This window comes from Conger conger, chromosome 18, assembly GCF_963514075.1.
Source record: "Conger conger chromosome 18, fConCon1.1, whole genome shotgun sequence".
Taxonomy (NCBI): Eukaryota; Metazoa; Chordata; class Actinopteri; order Anguilliformes; family Congridae; genus Conger; species Conger conger.
In genome coordinates, this window is record NC_083777.1 from 33,171,607 (window position 1) to 33,187,685 (window position 16,079).

Sequence of the window (16,079 nt, forward strand, 5' to 3'; positions counted from 1 at the left end):
TGATACTCTCGGTACCATACATCTTTTCAATCAGGCAAATTACTTGACATTCGTTCAGGCATCTTCTTGGCCCTCAAGGGGTCCTTCTTTCTTTTTCACGTCCAGCTGCCAAGATGGTGAGTGTAGAGCTACTCAAATCTGAGCACAATCCTTATATTATCTTTGTAATCCTCATAACTGTACAGTCGTTATCAATTTTATGGTCCTTACAGAAACTGTTTCAATGAAACACCAGGCATTTGAGTAATCTAAATGGATCTGATGAAGCCTAGTGGCCTATAGTTAGCCAACTCTTGTCGCGAATAGAGTTCCTAGGTTTTAATTACAAGATGCACTGCCGTCACGTTTTCCTGAATGTCACTGCTTTTATGTTAACTACGTCAAAGCGTTCGTTCTCTCTGTACCTTTTAACAGTTTCTGCAGTGACAAAGCGACTAGCTAACCAAGTTTAAAAGTTATTGCTAGCTAGCTAACTAGAAATGTAGATGCAGTCTAGGATCCCATACATTAGCGCCAGTGTTAGAACACTGCTGTCTAAATTGTGGCGAATGCATTATTTATGCTCCGCGAATAATTTATACTGTTTGTTTGAACACCGGGTTGGCATACCTGCAGCCTAGTATGGTAGGTAGCTACGAGTGTGTGAGTTCAGCTTGCGTCGTTTCGTGGGTCAGCTAACGTTAGATCGCTTGCTTGTTTATTAAGTTTTGTCGGCGGTTACGGGAGCTAATGTTAGTTAGTCATGCTAACTGCCGAAAGCAGTAGCTAGGCATGTCCGGTTGTTTTGCTTACGTTAAACCGCATCACAAGATGGGTTGTTTGCTTGATAGTTGCTCCCCTAACATCCATGTTTATATCCCATGTACACTTGTGATGCAAACGCCTGTCCATCCACACGTTTTCTTTATTGCAGAATGACACAGTGACCGTGAGGACCCGAAAGTTCATGACAAACCGCCTGCTTCAGAGGAAGCAAATGGTAAGTGTCAAGCATCGCCCAGTGGAACACTTGGTGGTTTTGCTGTATGAACACTTATTCGCACCCCACAATGTCTCATCAGACTTTTAAAATGTGAGCTGTGGTGACTATGGCATTGTTGACATGAGTGTGGATAAAACCCTTCGTTCTGAATCCTGAAGGTTGTTGATGTCCTACACCCTGGCAAGGCAACGGTTCCCAAGACTGAGATCCGGGAAAAGCTCGCCAAAATGTACAAAACCACGCCCGACGTAGTGTTCGTCTTCGGCTTCAGGACGCAGTTTGGTGGCGGTAAAACGACGGGCTTCGCGATGGTGTATGACTCTTTAGATTATGCTAAGAAGAACGAGCCCAAACACAGACTGGCCAGGGTGAGTTACTGGGGTTGGGGTTTGCACACTGAAAAGAAACGGGGCAAGAGATGTGTCTTTGACCTACTATTGTGTTTCAAATTAAAGATCTGTGCAGAAAATGTAATGTTACATTGGAAGTGTAAGGGAATCAGTCCATCAGACCAGTGGCATTTCACTAGTAGCATATTTAGGAGTTTGGAGAAAGACATGCACGTCACAAAACGTAATCGTAATTTGTGAACGATCATGGCTGGTATTTAAACTGCTGCTCATTCTATAGAAGCTTCTTTGATTGTTAGGAACACTAACCACTGCATTATTGCTCCATCAGCACGGTCTGTATGAGAAGAAAAAGTCTTCCCGGAAACAGCGCAAAGAACGTAAGAACAGAATGAAGAAAGTCAGAGGAGTTGCCAAAGCCAATGTTGGAGCAGCTGGCAAGAAGGTAATGTGCTGGAGTCTAAGGACTGTCTGTTTGCATGTATTTCAAAACATTGCTCTAACCAAGCTTATTAATTTGTTCCTTGAAGGATATGCATCTTTTTTCATTTCTGGTTATCAGTTGCATTTTATTATTCTGTTGCCTTAATTCTTCTTTGCCATCTTTTTTTATTTAATGGTCATCTGCACATCAGAAGGTAAATTCTGTTTTATAAGTAGCATTTAGAATCAACTGCTGCACAAATCCCTACCCTTTGGTGCTTCATGTTCACAATCAATCACCTAATTTGTAGTCAGCTTTAAGATGAGAAATAAGCTGTATGTTGAATTGATTAATTATAAAGCTGTACAGAAATTCATGCCATGCCTTTAAAAGTTTCATGTGTAGTCATGCCCAGCAGTCAAGCTGAATGCAGATCCTGAACGAAGGCCCACACACACACACACACACACCTGTGTTCTTGTTTTAGCATTTAAAACACCCACAAAACGTTCACTAAGAGCAGTGATGTAGGTTTTCAGAAAATTCCCTGACCTTTTCTGCGGTCTGCCCTGTTAGCATGGACAGTGGAGAGAATGCGGCCGTGCAGGAGAGAACTCAAGGAGCAACAAGCTTCTCAAAAGCTCATAGGATTATATTTAGATAATTCATTAAACGATAATTATGCAAGAACATACATCATCACGTGGGAAATCGTTTTAGGAATGGAAAGATGCGCACACTTTGACCAAAATTGTGATTATTTTACTTTAATCAGTATGGAGCGCCAACCGAAAGCTTGAGGATGATCAAGGCATGTGGGCCTTTAGCACAGCCGTGAGTCTTGGGCCTGTACAGATCAGTGACTCTAGCACAGCTGTGATTCTTGGGCCTGTACAGATCAGTGACTCTAGCACAGCTGTGAGTCTTGGGCCTGTACAGATCAGTGACTCTAGCACAGCTGTGATTCTTGGGCCTGTACAGATCAGTGACTCTAGCACAGCTGTGAGTCTTGGGCCTGTACAGATCAGTGACTCTAGCACAGCTGTGAGTCTTGGGCTGCCAACTTGGCTGAAGGGCTCTTCTGTTCCCATGAGAAATCAAGTCATTCATTTGAGCAAACTAACATAAGCATTTAACCTCTGATTCACTCTTTCGCTGAAATCGAGCACCAATTGTAAAAAATACAAATTATTTTACGATTATATTCACCTTGCATTGAATGTGGGGTGGCTACTAGAATGACTTGGAAAATGAGTGAATCACAGGGAATCATGTTTAATTTCTCATTTTTACTTTTCATTATGCTTCCCATGGATGCTTTCAGAAATGAAGTTTGTCACAGGTAGAGCAAACGGAGCATGGTGTTGCAAGACGCTTTCCATGTTGTCTGGGTGTAGCCTTTGTGCTTTGCCAGAAATTAAGATTTGACTGCTCAGATTGTCATGCGTGAAGGAATTTTTTCTCCATGTTTTTAATGGCAATTGTTGGGTGTTACACACTCGACCTCTGGAGGCAAAATGCCACAGCACAAGATGGACATGTATTTCTCTCAAATTGCCTTGGCAAATAAACAAAAACTGATAAAGGAATAACTAATGCAGTGCTGTACTCACTGTGAATGGGTTTGATGTTACTGTGGGTGTAATGAAGGATGGACGCTTAAGTATGCCATCTTTCAGCTTGAGAAAATGCGAATTCATCTTGTCGGGCTACGAATTTACACATTCCACATGCCAACCGCAGCCCTAATACCAGTGTGTGGGCTTTAATACTAATAATACACTATGTCGGGGTCTGTCACAATAATGTATCATCCCTGTAGTAATGCATCCCTCAGCACTCTGATCTGTACTTTCTGCCTGCTTATTTGGTCAGTCTGCCCCTCAGCCTACTCATAGCCAAGCATACATCTCATGTTCGACTGGGTTAAACCAAGAGGCGGGCAAGTTTCTTAGAAAACATTTCCAGATTTTTGGCTTTAAATGGCCACAGGGGGAAGACATGGGGTACGTTCACAAGCAGACGAATGTTAAGACTCAATTTTTAAACCACTCACATTTTAGCATTGACTTGATCGTTTATCACATTCACTTTTAATGAAATGCTTATTTTCTCATTACTTTACCCGGTTAACGAAGCTGCACACAGTTCCTTAGTACAGCAGTGCATGGTAGTCTAAAATAAAACTAACTTTGTTTCTCTCTTTTTCTGCAGTGAGACTGGACATTCAGGGAATGGCATCCTGCTCAAGATGTTGTATATTGTCATCAAATAAATTGTAAAGAAAAACATTTTGAAAACTGAAGTTCTTAATTTATAAAGCGTTGTGTGTATGTGTTAAACCCACCATAATAAATGTCCTTATTGAGGGGCACCAATCGTTTTTCCAGGTAGATCTACACCAAATATCTTTTCAGTATCTGCCGATACCCACTCCAATGCAAAGTGCGCTGTCGCACAGGTTGTTATACCTAATCAACTACAAGCTGACTTGCTATCAGATGTCTTGTACATGAGTAACATGTCATCAGACCAATTTAGTTTAGAAAGCGATGTTCTCAGTAATGGTGCACCAAAGTATCCTACTAGTCCTGTATAAATACACCACACCTATAACAATACCCATGACTAAGTATAGTCACTAGTCCTGTAATCCTGCAGGTTTGCTGCATTATTACCCACCCTGACCATTTTAACTGCATCCAAGACATTATTGAAGGTGGGTGACAATTACAATTTCAGCCATGCCATTTCCTTTTCATGGAAATGAAAATTTCAGACATTTACTCCAAGAACAAGATCCAACCGGCTTACAGGCCCACCAGTGTTCTTCATTTTGGTGAAAGATTATCACTAAGCAGTGCCAGTGAGGAAGGATTAGTGCACAGTGTCATCCCTTAGGTTGCTGCTGAACATGTCTTTGATAACAGAATAACTCCTTCAAACTGCTGCAACCACAGTTTGAGAATCTGGGTTAAAATATGAAATACGGTTATTCATGATAAGAAATTCTCTATTTCACAACCTCCCGTCAGTGCCTACTTTATTGCCTTATCTGCCCATAGCAAATGGTCCTACTTCTGGGATGTTGGCATTATTCCACCCATCACAGGCCTGGAATAGCTGTACGTTTCTGAGAAGCCTACTCTTGTTAGGAATTTATTTTGTTTTCAGGTTCACCCACATGAGAACTTTTCTTAAATTGTATTATACTTTGTGATGGTCATAAGATAAGATCTCACTAGCGATAGGAACATCTCAGCTCCAGGGTAGAGTCACCTGTGAGTTCAAACTGATCCAACTGTTTAACGATAATGTGAAGAATACTTTCAAACAAAAAAAGTTATACAATTTATTATTTAGCAACAATGCTAGACAAATCAAATTACGTAGAAAAATACATCTGATGGCAGTAGGAAATGTAACTATAACTGAAAGTTTTATACAAGAGAACAAAGTAATACATGCAGTCATCTGTACAAACCTACCAAAAGCGTCCTTAAAATCCCTCAAAGTGGTACTTTTCCACTATCTCAGTCACACTGTCCAACGCTTTCATGTTCCTCAGAAGAATCAGCAGCTCACTCACAGTATCCCTACAGGAAAAAAACATTTGAGCAAGACTGAGCTGGTGAAGAAAACGGCCAACCCTGAGAGAGGAGGGAGCACATTACCTGGTGCTGGCGTGTGGGCTCTTGCACAGGGCATGTGCTGTCTGAAGTAGGTGCTTGCTGAAGATCTGAAGTTCAGGAATGGATGGACAACAGCTCACATGTTCAAACCAGGACTTGGGAAAACATGCAGCAACCTAATTTAGAGAAGGGGGCACTTGGTTCAGAAACCATCTTTCCTGAGATTATATAATGAGATTATATAATATATAAATTCCAACACAAAACCTTTTTGCATTTCTCTACAGCGTGCTCTCCACAGGGTGCGTTCCGCAGAGTGATCATGAGGTACCGGCTCAGGAGTCTGTTCAGACCCAGTTCTATCAACACATCCTCTGGAACCAAACCGTGCCAAAGTGTGATGTTGTGCAGAAGCTACAAAACAGACAAAAGCACATTTTTTTAGCAAATCTTTGCTCACTAATGCAATTGGTGTGGCTGTTAGGGTTAGGGTTAGGGTGTGGCTGTTAGGGTTAGGGTGTGGCTGTTGGGGGTTAATACACTGCCTTACCTTCACAGCAGAACAGAACTGCTTGTCTTGAAACTGAAATTGTAGGGAAGATGCATCATCTAAAAACCTGTTAAAAAATAAACGGATTACTTTTTTCGAACACCAAATCTTTATTAATTTGAACCAAATTTGTTTTGTTTGATACTAGCGTTTCCCCCATTATATCGGTTATTGGTTCCTCAGTTTCAGTTCAATGTTTTCAGTCCATCAGAGCAGAAAAAGTAGTGACATGCTTTAATTAGCTGTGCATTCCAGGAGCTTGAACTGTTTTGTTGCTCTTATCAATAGTAACCCCTGCTGCTAACATCATGTAATTAGGGTTTAAACAAAAAGAAACCCTTCTCTTAACTCAGCTTGTACAGCAATGTTATCTCAGTAAATAAGAGGCTTTATGAATGTTTTTTGTCAAGGCAGTTGTGTAATTGTCCATTTCATATCAAAATGTAAAAAGTCTCACATACTGGATATCAACATATGCTAACAACTTCTCAAATACCAGCATCACCCCCCCCCCCCCCCCCCCCAAAATCCATATTGCATGTTCTCTAAAAGATACATGAATGTGTGCTTTAGTTTATAAAAGCAGAATTAAATATTCCATGCAATGTGAGTGGTTTTAAATGCACAACAGTAAACTGGATAAGGAACCATATGAAAGCACATTGGGCCTTACTTTGCAGGATAAAGAGGGATAAAGACATCTACATCCACAGCGCTCCTCATCCGAACTGCCACAGCCTCTAAAAGAGCCTGGACAAGACCAGAAACAAGCCGAGTCAGAGAACAGTCCAGACACATGCAGCCCACGTCAGTGCACACACAGGTAATAGGCTCAGTACCTTGGCAGGTTTGCTCTGGTTGCCAGAGAATATCAAGTAATCATCCTGCAGATTTTGGCAAACGCTGACTAGGCAGCGAGACTGTTCCATGGACAGAGGGTCCCACACCAGCTCCACGAAACCTGGAAAACAGGTATGAGCTAACAGGGCAAGCACATCATCCACAGCTCCAACACAGCTCATGTATGTTTATGGTAGTGAGCCATCTTACAGTAAATGGCCTGTAAATTCAATGCATTTAAATATAAAAAATAAATTTTTACTTTTGCTCATCCTTACGGTTTATGAAAGCAATTTGACTGTGCAGTATGAAAATCTCAATATAGCTAGTTAAAATAAATAAAATAATAATCGGTAGGCACATGTGTGAAAGAAAATGTAATTCTTTAAGTCAGCAGAGTGACATCATGCTCTTCACAGAGTGGTGAGCCCTCAAATACAGGTAGAACACAGACGCACTGAAATTAAAAACTTTTCCCTCTAGTTCCACTTCTTCATAACCATACAAACACACCTTAAAGTATACACTCACTGAGAACTTTATTAGGTTTTTTTTTTTTTTTAACGTCTATAGCTGTAGCCTATCCACTTAGTTATGATGCGTTGTGTGTTCAGATGCTCTTCTTGATACCACCGTTGTAACGTGCGGTTATTTGCGTTACTGTCACCTTCCCGTCAGCTTTGACCACTCAGCTTTGGCCATTCTCCTCTCCTGTCATTAATAATAAAGGCGTTTCTGTCTGCAGACCAGCTGCTCAGTTTTTTAGGTTTTTTGTTTTTTTTGCACCATTCTTTGCAAACTCTAGAGACTAGTGTGCATGGATTAGATTATTACACCTACTTATTTATGTGAATAAGTAAAAGTAAAACACTTGGTGAGTGTATATTCCAAAAATATATTATATATTTTTAGAACGTGATGTTATTGTGTACCAGCAGGTGTGCATTAAGATTAAATGTCTGTCAATTTTGTCTAATGTCTGTACATGTACAGGCCGCTTGGCACCTCCCCCTCTCAGAACCTCCACCTCACGCTCACGACTACTGTCTGTTCTGGCTCCACGGTGGTGGAACGAACTCCCCGTTGAGGTCAGAACTATAGAATCCCTCCCCACCTTCAAGCGCAAGCTGAAGACACACCTCTTCAAACAGCACCTCTCCCCATCCCTCCCTACCTCCCTGTGAACCTTAATTGTTGTCTCTGTGACTTGTGTATCAGTATTTTAGTTGGCTAGGTAAGCAGTGTTTGGATAGTTAACTTTGGTGACTTTTGCTCTGTTTGTTTGTTTGTTCAAAAAAAAAAAAAAAAAAAAAAAAAAAAAAAAAATGGCCCTTGTCCTTATCTTTGTTGTACAGGTAGCAGTTGAAATTGTACTTACCTCTAGGGTCTTTCAGCGAACTTATCCCTGGTTATGGGTATGCACTTTGTTGTACGTCGCTCTGGATAAGAGCGTCTGCCAAATGCCAATAATGTAATGTAATGTAATGTAAAATTTGACTCGACTTTTTCTGTGCTTGACGTTAAGGGTAATTGTGTGTGTGTGTGTGTGTGTGTGTGTGTGTGTGTGTGTGTGTCTGACATTATGGGTAAATGTGTATGTGTGTCTGACATGAGTAATGTGGGTGGTCTCACCCGAACACCCTAAATGTGCTGGCAGCAAGTCACAGACCTGGCTGATGTGGCTCAATAATTCCTACCTTTTGTAAGTAATGAGTGACAGGTGTGTGTAATGCATTGTGTCGGACCTTGGATTTTTGGGACAATGGTCCTCTCGATGATGGACTTGAGGACCGTGAGGTCCTCGCCTCCCTGCCTGCGACAGAACTTCTCCACAGCAGGATACCAGGGGTGTGCCGCTATGTCCTCACAGTCAGGCTGAAAATCAAAATGTCCACAAATATTTATTAATATCATTAAAATACTGCTTTTAACTTGACATCTCACTTAAGCTAATTTCCTTCAAAACAACCACACAATTTGTATTGAATAATGTTTACAAAGTTTTGTCTTTTGTTTCAAGAGACAAGTTGAGCTGAATGTCAAACTGACAAAAACTGCCTTTGTCCTGTGATGTGTTGGAGATTTCCTACCCACCCCAATGTCAATGCTTTTTGTTTCGATTTGGCTGACTGTAGCATTAATTCCTCTGGCTTGGTTTGGGGCAGGTAGGCTATCGTTTCCCAGTGAGCCAAATACCAGATCATTCACTATTTAAAACTGGTCTCATCTAAACATAACACCTGCTTCCAACACTCAACTTCAGTGAGACCAAACGTGAAGGTTTTTCACAGAGCAGCCGTATTAGGGCGCTTTGGAACCCTGGTGCAAGACCCCGTTGACACGGCAGACTCGGTCTGGTTACAAACAAACTCTGGAGCAGATCATTTGGGCTGAGAACATGATCCGACCCAATTACAGGAAGGACTGTGCACGATGGGATAAGGAAAAGTTTTTCTGGTTTGTCCTACTCAACGCTACGAATTTCTGTCTAATAAATGAACAACCTTAACACACACATGGTTTTGTTTAGAAGTTGTTTGCTTAAAAAAGGCAGTGTGAAACAGAACCATACCAAACCAAAAAAAAAAATGCACCATTTTATTTGGTTCGGACCAAATCAAGCAAACTATAGATATGAAAGCGCCCTTAGTGTAAAGGATCATTACATTACCACTCAAACACCATTATCTAGAGATTTACATAGGCAGAGAACATCTTGTTCATCTTAGAAATACAGAAGTGTAAAATCTATACTGGGGGCAGCCTGTAGCCGATTGACTAAGATACATGACTGGGACTCGGAAGGTTGGTGGTTCAAGCCCCGGTGTAGCCATGATAAGATCAGTGCAGCAAGGCCCTTAACCCCACATTGCTCCAGGGGGGATTGGGCCCTGCTTATTCTGATCAACTGTAAGTCACTTTGGATAAAAGCATCAGCTAAATAACAATAACAGTTATAATATTGTATTTTTGTATTCCTGAGACACCGTGTGCCCCTCTGGACAAGAGCATCTGCCAAATGACTGAATAAAAAAGTAGGTACATTTAAGGGGTTCCAGCCGATGAGCTGATGTCTGATGACAGGAGTGAGGAGCTTGGGGAGACAGAGGCTGATGTACGCGTTGTCATACGACTCTGGGAACAAGACTCTCCATTCCTCAAACTTAGACAGAATGTTCCTCACGTCGGAGAAGTCTTCATGAACATCCACAAAGATATTCTCTGCTTCCTTCAGGATCTCATCTGGGATAAAAGACATGTTATTTCAATCAGGTAATACCGTATCCACAGTGAAAATGTATTACACTGCTGCTAATGTATTACACTGCTGTTCTTCACTCAACCCATTGGTCATTTTGGACAGACAAACTAAATCTGTTCCATTACTGCCATGTATTAGCAGATAGCATGTGTGTGCATTAGCAGGCAGCTAGCATGTGTTTTTTGTGGGTCAGGGGAGATTCTGGCCGCATCCACACCTCTCCTCCTATACAGCTCTGCATCCTCCTCAGGGAGAGGCTGATCCCCCTTCGGCAGGCCCTCATCAACACAGCCCGATCTGGGAACAGAGACGCACTGTCCTTGTTCGGCTAAACAGCACAGCACAACACAAGGGGCAATTAGGGTCCATACCTTTGCCCCAGCACCTCTAACTGGGCGTTGTGTGCATGTCCACCTTCCGTTTTATCTGCATGTTAAGAAACCAGCAACAAAAAAAATTACACCATGTAGCCATAAACCCTCCAACAGCCACCTTGTTTATGAAATTATTTCAGTTCCTCTAAGACTGCTTCATCACAAGGCGCCGGCTACATTAACAGGATATTAACATATCTAACCTTCTCTTACAGACCTCCTGTCTTATGGATGGAAGTTGTATGTTGCATGTTTGGGCTTCAGACATTGTAAGTGTAGGGTCAAAATGTACCACTTTATACTCAGTCCCATAGTTAACGATGTGTGGGAGGGGTAACTCAAGACCATAGAGCCGTTATGGGAGCTGCCTGTGCACTTACCCTCTCCCTGCATGTGAACGCTCAGGTTTGCTAACCCTAACCCTAACCCCCTCTCTTCACCTGTTAGATATGCTGCCACAGCACCCTGGGGCTTTTCCCTATTACATTTAGGCCTTGACATATACAAGTTAATTACTATATTCATTATTATTACTGGCATGGCGTCCTGCTATAGCCGGGCTCCTCCCGTGATTTTCCCCATTGGCGAGTTTTGTACCTCGCTTGCGTTTTGGGGGTTCAGTCCTGGTTTTTGGGGGTTCAATCCTGGTTTTTGTCAAAATGTTCTTTGTTTCATCTGTAAAGTGCCTTTCTGACAGGGTCCCTGTAAAAAGCGCGATATAAATAAAACTGAACCCAACAGAAGTTCTGCGCGGTGATGTGGGCCTGGCAAAGGTTTGAGTCAGGGTTGTACTCACAGGATCAGGGCTATGGTTGTTAGGGTGAGTGTCGTTGCTGTTAGGGTTAGTGTTATCAGTGTTATGGTTGTTAGGGTGAGTGTTGTTGTTGTTAGGGTTAGTGTTATCAGCGTTATGGTTGTTAGGGTGAGTGTTGTTGTTGTTGTTAGGGTTAGTGTTGTCAGGGATAACCCTGACAACCCTAATAGCCATAACCCAGACAACACAAACCCTAACAATCCTGACACTAACCTTAACAACACTGGTTATTTGGGTTATGGGTAGGGCAGGGTTATAGTTAGGCTTGCGAGGGTTGTGGTCAGGGTTAGTGTTATAGTTGTTAGGGTCAATGTTGTCAGAGTTACGGTTATTGCGGTTGTCAGGGTTACAGTTGTCAGGGCCAGTTACTCACAGGGATATGGTTGTCAGGGTTACGGTTGTCAGGGTTAGTTACTCACAGAGTTATGGTTGTCAGGGCCAGTTACTCACAGAGTTATGGTTGTCAGGGCTAGTTACTCAGAGTTATGGTTGTCAGGGCCAGTTACTCACAGAGTTATGGTTGTCAGGGCCAGTTACTCACAGAGTTATGCTTGTCAGGGCCAGTTACTCACAGGCCTGCAGCTGCAGATGGGTAGACTCCTCCCTCACGGCCTCACGCCTGCGGCCCAGCAGCGCCTCAGCCTGGTCGCTCAGGAGAGTGCACATATCCAGCTCCACGGCATTAATCTCCACCACCTGAGAGACACCCGCAGCTCACAGCTGTCTACATGTGCTCACTAGAGCAGTGACATCACTGAACCCATTGTAGTAATGTACCACATCTTAGAGTTAATATACTTTTTATTAACACATATTACTTTTTTATTTTAATTTACATGCATCTCCTATAGTGCATGTTTAGGTAAAATTTTGCCTATATCTGTTTTCAGGGTGCTAAAGCTTTTCTGCACCATGCAGGGTGAGGGTTATACCATTTCCAAATAGCTAATACTAAAATTAACATAAAACATACTTTTTTTTTTTATATACATTTTTTCCAGATTTTTCCCTTTTTCTCCCAATTTGGTAGCCAATTGTACCTCGTCTGATTCAATTGGAGGTAGTCGTATTAGATGTACCGCCCATACCCAGTCCCTCGGCGGCCCGAATGAGAGCGACACGCCTTCTTCAAGCCGCCTCGTCTCGTGCCCGTTGCTGTGATTCCGAGGCGCCCGAGGTGCTTATTGTGCGGCGATCTAATAACCCTGCCAAGTCCCTCCCTCTGGAGCAGCGAGCCAATTACTGCTGCCCCACGGCCAAACTTGGCTTTTGGCAGGACCCAGAATCGAACCCCGGTCCCCGGTGTGCAACTGCAGCAAACTGCAACCGCAAGTCTGCTGCGTCTTAGCCTGTTGCGCCACCGCGGCTCCCAAAACATACTTGTTTTGATACATTTTGATCAAAATGTTTGTATAACTGGCCACATCAGCACATTATCTAAATGTGTGTGATTAGTCTGGACAGTTATGCCTTGATGTCTGAAACACTGGTCACATGACTAAAGTCAGATGCTCAGGAGTGTCTACAGGCCTGAAGGAGTGCACAGCGCTAATGCTAGTTTACTCCATGGACCATGGTTCTGACCTTCTCCCCCAGACACTGCAGTAGGTTCTGGCTGTACAGCCGCATGCGCTTGTAGAAGCTGTGCTGCTCCTGAGGGGATCCGTTCTCCAGCTGGTCCAGGGCAGCCCGCGCACTCTCCATCTCCTGCTGGATCCTCCGCAACTCCATCGCCCGGCCCCTGTGCACCTGCCCCAGTGCACCCAGCCTGCAGGGGGAGCCCCTCACTGCTCTCTAAATGACTCAGACCTGTTACCCATTTCACCATCAAACCCCCCCAGCCCCCAACTCATTCAGACCTGTTCACCATCAAACCCCCCCCCCCCCCCCCCGCCCTGCCCCGCCCCCAACTCACTCAGACCTGTTACACATTTCACCATCAAACCCAACCCCCCCCCACCAAGCACACAATGTCACTGCTAATTACTGGGACTTACTTTGCACTGACTCTCTTTTTTACAATGTCGATACTGATTTGTGGAAGAGATGCAGGAATATCACATTTCTTCGTCGCTCTCACAGTCTCCTAGGAAGAGTTATTGGCAGCATGTTGAGGACACGGATACAACCTCCCCCCCCCCCCCCCATCTACCACATCTACCACCCCACATACAACAACCCCCCCCCCCCATCTACAACAACCCCCCATCTACCACCCCACATACAACAACCCGCCCATCTACCACCCCACATTGCTTGTTCATTTCAGTCATTTATCCATTTTAATTGATAATGGTGATAATGGTGTCCATTAAACCAGATCAGCAAAAGATATAAAAGACTAGCTGCTGTACCTTGAACATCTTGACTCCTTTTCTGATTTGCTGTTCCTCCCACAGAGTCTGGTCTTCGTCTCCCTGACTGCCCATTCCGTCATCCTCACTGTCTCCTGCACACACAGGCACACATTTTTTTACATTTACATTTTAGTCATTTGGCACAACAAGGTTCTTCCGCAAGTCAAAGCATCACATCCATAACTAGGAAAAGTGCTGTTTTAAACATATAGTCATCATAAGTGCAATTCTTTTTTTTTGGGGGGGGGGGGGGGGGGGTTAGACAAGAGGGATAGGGATATCAGAAAAGGGGGCGGGGGAAATCAGGAGGCAGGACTAAGGTAAAGTTTGAAAAGGTGTGATTTTAGTCTGCGTCGAAATAGGGGGAGGGATTCTGCTGTCCTGACAGTGGTAGGCAAGTCATTCCACCACTGAGGAACCAGAACGGAAAACAGGCCACACACAGAGTCCATCCACACACACACAGTTCAGCCACACACACACACACAGAGTTCAGCCACACACACACACACAGAGTTAAGCCACACACAGAATTAAGCCACACACACACAATTCAGCCACATGCACAGAATTAAGCCACACACACATACAGATTTCAGCCACACATATACACACACACACACACACACACACACACACACACACACACAGTTCAGTCTCTGTTATGCACATTGGCAAAAGGAATCACCAGATTATCACTTTAAATGTAAAACACCATGTCTCTTTGAAATATTACAAATCCCAGAAATACTGAGGGAACCATTGTCAATATAAATAATGCATTTACCCAGCACATTTCCCGATTAGTACCAATAATGGACACAGCCTTACAATACCATTTTGAAACTTACTCATCTCCTCAGCAATCCTCTGTCTAAGGGTCTTGAGCTTTGGAGCAAACTGGATTTGTTGGTCATGGTCATCATCATCATCATCATCATCATCATCACTGTCCCTCTCTGACCCCTGCTCCTGCCCAGGCTCCAGGGGGAGGTACTCTCTCTGTGCTCTGGCTGCTCTCCTCTGCTTCACTGCAGCATAGATCTGCTGGGGGTCAGGCACAGCACCTGCATGGAGCAAAAAGGTTAACAACTATACACAGTGGCTAGTAGATGCCCACATTTTAGCTGGTGCTGCGCCAGCAAAATGTAGAGTGTTGGCGATACAAACTTCTAACGGTAAGCAAACAAGCTCTACCTACAGTAGCTGTGGGTAGTATGGGAGCCTAAGTGTGGAATTGTTGACATCAATTACAACTGAGGTATGGAGGCATGATACTTAGTATTGTTAGCATGTATGATTTACTTACTTAGATGGTGATTAGAATACTTAGAACATCTGACCACACTTTTGAATTTTCTTGTTTTGAACATTCAATAAGAAAGTCCCTTATGTGAACCCACTACAAATTAAATTAAGCTAGCTAATAAAAAGTCACTCATTGATAACCAAAACCAAAGCTTCAATTCTGTCCCGTTACGTTACTCGCACCCCACCTACCTATGTGAATCACTTTGGACTGCTACTTATTGTATGAATGCTGTTATATAATGGAAATATATTATTAATGTAAGAAAAAAACACAACCTACGAACGTCTTACGTTAAAATGCAGTTTAATCCAGACATTACTCAAGCATGCTAGCTATAACTAGCTAACACTTAACGTTATCTAGCTACCTAAACTTTACCTTCATTTTTATCAGACAAACTCATATCATTAATCAGGTTTTCCTCCTTGTCAGCCAGTTGTAACGGCTTCCCATGTGTATCACCCTCGTTCGTATCGTCGGCATCTTCAGCAGTTCGTGGCGGCGATTTGTCGCTCACCACCTCTGGCTTGGAAGTGCAGGAAATTCCCCTGCTTTGCGGCAGCTTTGACCGTCGTAGAACAGGAGCTGCTTTAACGCGTTTTTCTTCTCCCTCGTTAGATTTCTGTTCATCTTCTTCACTTGATTCATCCCGCCTTGTCCTGAAGTTTCTTCTTGGTTTTTTAATGAACATAATTTAATCAAAATCCAACTGCCCAATATTCGTCAACTGAACAGCAGTTTTGTAAAGCGCGTCATACACGCGTACCACTTCTTCTTCGATTTTAAAGGCGGATCTAATTAATTTACGGAGTGTTACCGCCACCTACTGGATTTATAATGAGATTACTTATTTTATTATTGTTGTTACTAACTGCTTATTCTTTGAATTCTTTGAGATCTTTCTTTTTGCACACAACTGAAAATAAGTACCTCTCTCTTATGACATACCATTTTTTTATTAGCTGTAATTATGAATTTAACCTTGCATGTCTTAATTAACTTATTGTATACTCAGTATTAGGTACACCAGCTTGTTAATACAACTGTGGAAGCATTTGTATTTGTCTTGGCACTAACTTGTCCTACTTACCATGTGTACTAGATTTAGGTTGTGTTTGAAACCACATATTTAGTGTTAGAGCCTGAATAAACTGTTGTAATGGTTATGTTAATATGTAAATA

General features: G+C 42.8%; 2 protein-coding genes across 6 annotated transcripts; one reads left to right on the forward strand and one right to left on the reverse strand.

Annotated features, from left to right (window-relative positions):
- The first annotated feature begins 43 nt into the window (after positions 1–43).
- LOC133118041 (small ribosomal subunit protein eS24) lies at positions 44–4,047 on the forward strand. Of its 3 annotated transcripts, none has more exons than XM_061227677.1 (6): positions 44–116; positions 914–979; positions 1,141–1,350; positions 1,664–1,777; positions 3,081–3,098; positions 3,971–4,047. In XM_061227677.1, exons 1-5 carry the CDS (start codon positions 114–116, stop codon positions 3,084–3,086), a joined length of 399 nt encoding a protein of 132 aa, XP_061083661.1. In that variant the 5' UTR covers positions 44–113; the 3' UTR covers positions 3,087–3,098; positions 3,971–4,047. The 3 variants fall into 3 exon arrangements, with proteins under 3 accessions (XP_061083661.1, XP_061083663.1, XP_061083662.1); XM_061227678.1 differs by lacking the exon at positions 44–116 and adding an exon at positions 206–624; XM_061227679.1 differs by lacking the exon at positions 3,081–3,098 and having other exon boundaries at positions 45–116.
- Positions 4,048–5,094: 1,047 nt separating this feature from the next.
- On the reverse strand, positions 5,095–15,679 carry gcfc2 (GC-rich sequence DNA-binding factor 2). Of its 3 annotated transcripts, XM_061227673.1 has the most exons (17): positions 15,276–15,679; positions 14,437–14,652; positions 13,583–13,677; positions 13,226–13,314; positions 12,813–12,996; positions 11,801–11,924; positions 11,012–11,116; positions 10,412–10,466; positions 10,258–10,337; positions 9,822–10,021; positions 8,524–8,653; positions 6,778–6,899; positions 6,612–6,688; positions 5,939–6,005; positions 5,656–5,802; positions 5,431–5,564; positions 5,095–5,352 (listed from the first exon to the last, which is right to left on the reverse strand). In XM_061227673.1, exons 1-17 carry the CDS (start codon positions 15,586–15,588, stop codon positions 5,256–5,258), a joined length of 2,235 nt encoding a protein of 744 aa, XP_061083657.1. In that variant the 5' UTR covers positions 15,589–15,679; the 3' UTR covers positions 5,095–5,255. The 3 variants fall into 3 exon arrangements, with proteins under 3 accessions (XP_061083657.1, XP_061083659.1, XP_061083660.1); XM_061227675.1 differs by lacking the exon at positions 11,012–11,116; XM_061227676.1 differs by lacking the exons at positions 10,258–10,337; positions 10,412–10,466; positions 11,012–11,116.
- Between the last annotated feature and the right edge of the window lie 400 nt (positions 15,680–16,079).

Bases quoted from the DNA above. Each gene is read 5' to 3' on its own strand.
- LOC133118041 (XM_061227677.1), top strand. The intron at 980-1,140 runs GTAAGTGTCAAG...TGAATCCTGAAG, and splicing joins TGCTTCAGAGGAAGCAAATG to GTTGTTGATGTCCTACACCC. The intron at 1,351-1,663 runs GTGAGTTACTGG...TTGCTCCATCAG, and splicing joins CCAAACACAGACTGGCCAGG to CACGGTCTGTATGAGAAGAA.
- gcfc2 (XM_061227673.1), bottom strand. From the start codon at position 15,588: ATGTTCATTAAAAAACCAAGAAGAAACTTCAGGACAAGGCGGGATGAA. The intron at 12,997-13,225 runs GTAAGTCCCAGT...CTCCCCCTGCAG, and splicing joins AAAAAGAGAGTCAGTGCAAA to GCTGGGTGCACTGGGGCAGG. The intron at 6,689-6,777 runs GTACTGAGCCTA...GGTCTTGTCCAG, and splicing joins ACCAGAGCAAACCTGCCAAG to GCTCTTTTAGAGGCTGTGGC.